This window comes from Nilaparvata lugens, unplaced genomic scaffold (assembly GCF_014356525.2).
Source record: "Nilaparvata lugens isolate BPH unplaced genomic scaffold, ASM1435652v1 scaffold5253, whole genome shotgun sequence".
Taxonomy (NCBI): Eukaryota; Metazoa; Arthropoda; class Insecta; order Hemiptera; family Delphacidae; genus Nilaparvata; species Nilaparvata lugens.
In genome coordinates, this window is record NW_024091128.1 from 19,263 (window position 1) to 22,439 (window position 3,177).

The 3,177-nt window shown below is 31.9% G+C and overlaps 1 protein-coding gene across 1 annotated transcript; it reads left to right on the forward strand.

Annotated features, from left to right (window-relative positions):
• The first annotated feature begins 303 nt into the window (after window positions 1-303).
• On the forward strand, window positions 304-729 carry LOC120355925 (uncharacterized protein DDB_G0290587-like). Its single transcript, XM_039444680.1, has one exon. It carries the CDS (start codon window positions 304-306, stop codon window positions 727-729), a length of 426 nt encoding a protein of 141 aa, XP_039300614.1.
• Window positions 730-3,177: the final 2,448 nt, after the last annotated feature.

Sequence of the window (3,177 nt, forward strand, 5' to 3'; positions counted from 1 at the left end):
GAACGAGCCACACCTTCCACCATATCAATATTGGCGCCTGCCAACGTGGGGCCACTCACTGTATGGAGATACAGTAACCCATTACCACTGTCAAAACAAAATGTTTTTTTTTCAAACAAAATGTCAACCTAAATTTTCAACTAAATGTATGTCTTAAATTTTTCATCTAAATGTATGTCTTGAATTTTTCACACAAAAAATTCAAACTTATTTTCTTTCAACAAAATGTGTCTCTGAATCTTTCAATTCAGAATACCTGTCTGGGAACAGGCAATTTCTCAGTGGCGCCCATAACACCTGAACATGGTAGCGACTAGAACCGGAGCTGGAGACAGTGGAGATACGACCACCGAAGATTCGATGCAGTCAACCAGCCAGCACACCGAGTCTACATTCGCCGGCTGGCCTGCACAGACCACCGGTCAAACCGACAGCAGCACGACGCAGCCGCCCGCTTCCACCAGCGAAACCGGGGCAACACAGCCACCCGCCTTCACCAGCGAGCCCGCTCGACCAACCACCATGCAACCCAGCGCGCTGACCGTCAACCTGCCTGCTCCACCGTCAACCTCTAGTCATGCCACTACCGCAACCAGCAACATGGCCAACTTACCGGCTCCAGCCGTCAGCTACATCGGCAACCTCAGCCAGCTGACCAGCATAGCGACCCTGCTACCGTTCTTCCGCGGCAAGCTCCATGAAGACCCCATCACCTTCATGAGTAGATAGTATGATGAGAGAGCTAGAGCACTTTTGGAGTGGCTGATATGCTTTTTTTCAAAGCATTAAAATAAACTCATTTTTACTAATTTTCGATAAAATTCATTACATTCTAAGAGAAAATATCATTTTTTCAATGAATTATTCATAAATAACTCAAAATTTCATAATCAAAAATAAGTCAAAAAAATACTGTTAAGTATCAGAAAAATTTTTTGGATCGACTTATTTTTCAACAAAAATTGGAAAAATCATTATATTAAATAAATCAGAAAATTGAATTTTACTTGGAGACTAAAAGTCTCCATTTTAGAAATTAGAATTAGAATTAGAATATTTTGTTTTTTTTATAAAAAAAAACAAAATATGATCATATTTTCTAATTTATTTCATAAATGGAGACTAAAAGTCTCCATTTTATTTTTTATTTTTTATTAGAATTTTAAATTTTAAAAAATATGAAAATTCTCTCATTTCTAATATAGGATATTCATCATCTTCTAAACCTAATAAATCTAATTTTATTTTAAGTTTATTAAATTCTTTAATAGATTTTTCATCAAACATTTCTAAATACTTTTTTGGTAAATATGTTATAAATTCTTCTAATTCAACTGACATGAAACATCCATTTTTTGTTTTGATTTTTTTAATATTTAAAATTTCATATTCTTTATTAATTTCTAACTCTTTTATTTTTTTAGTTATCTTAATTTTTCATAATTATTGAATTGTTTTATTAATGAAGACATTTTTATATTTCTATTATATGGAAAAAATTTTAAGATATTTTATATTTTATAATCATTATATTGATACTTGAATCTATTATAATATTCATTATTTATTGAAGATATATGTTTGAAAAGTTCAGTCCATCTATCTGTATCAAGAATAATTTTATCATTTCCATTTTGTAAAACGATTTCAGTTTTTTCTCTAACTCCTTTTATAAATACTTGAAATGATTCAGTTATATTTATTGTTTTTGATTTTTCCATTTAATAAATAAAATTTATTGCAATAATAATGTAATATTGTAAATTTATAACTTGAACTTAACCTCTAAATCGATACCGTTTTTGCCTCTAGCCCTCTACCATCTACTATCTAGAAATAACCTATAAACACCATGCGACAGGCCAATGCCATTGTGATAAATTAAAGCGTCGCATAGTTCTGATGATAACATTCCGTTAGAGGGCATGTAGAGCGCCTACGTCACTAAACTACTAAATTTTGCGCACAACTGCCAGCGCGCACAGATTGCGATGCGAACAACTGTTAGTGCGAACCTTCGACCATTAATATAATGACCGGCTTCCCATACTTCACAATAACATTGGGCAGAAGCAAACATAAACAGCCGTATGACGTCACATGAAGGAGCAAAATGGCTGGATATTCTTGTACGGTATAGGCACGCTATCATATTTTTGTATTTTAATCAATTACCAGATGGTGATTTCTTTAAAAAATGGTGAGAAGTTGCTGTGCATATAACTGCACGGAGAGTGATAAAAAAGGAAGTGGGATTTCTTTTCACAGGTAAGTAATTATCTAAGTTACATTCTTTTCAAATTAGGCTCAAGTTATCATTCAATAAGTCAATGTTAATGAAGATGCAAACGTGAATTTGCTTGTTGTCCTTGTATAAAAAGGTATTCCAATGCCTGCAGCCGATTTACAGATTCTAAATTTATCATTTGATTTTGCATACAAAATTTAATATATGTTTAATGAGTCCATTCACGGTACTAGGTTACAACTGCTTTGTTTACAATGTGAAATTCTTAGGTAACTAAATCTTGGGATAATTTTACCCTAATCGGATAATTATTGTATTATGAAAGCTAATAATTTGGAGCTATAATGCATTGAATTTTGAAAAGAAAAACAAGCATGCAAGTTGATCAGATTCCATCTACAAGGAGCTAATAATAGGTTCCTTGGATAGGTTTCATTAACTTCATCATTATTGATTCTCTTGAACAGGCTCAAGATTATGTTATTAACATACAATAATTCCTGAATTTTCAATAGTCTATTCATACTTGTTCATAGATTCAAGAAGCAATTTATTCGGCTTGATAAGCCCTGAAATATATTTCAATACAACATAATCTGTTTAAATACGTTTACTAGGCAATATAAACATAGGCTTTACGTATTTAATTATATGAATATATAATTCTCTGTTTGAAAAATTTCAAAATAAAGAAGAATAAAGAGTTAATCGACTAATGATTTTTTTTTTTCAATCTGAATAGACTCATCAATGATTGATTTGAACAATTTTTCATTAAAATATGAATATATTTCATTTGAAATTACAAAACCAATCAAGCTGGCCATGTTGTCAGCATTCCAAGTTCAGCTTATCAGGTAAACATTCCAAATTCCACTTCTATGGTTAGGTAATTGATTATAATCATAAACAACTTTGTTTTATTGCAA

Coding starts and splice junctions, on each gene's coding strand:
- LOC120355925 (XM_039444680.1), top strand. CDS start 304: ATGGTAGCGACTAGAACCGGAGCTGGAGACAGTGGAGATACGACCACC.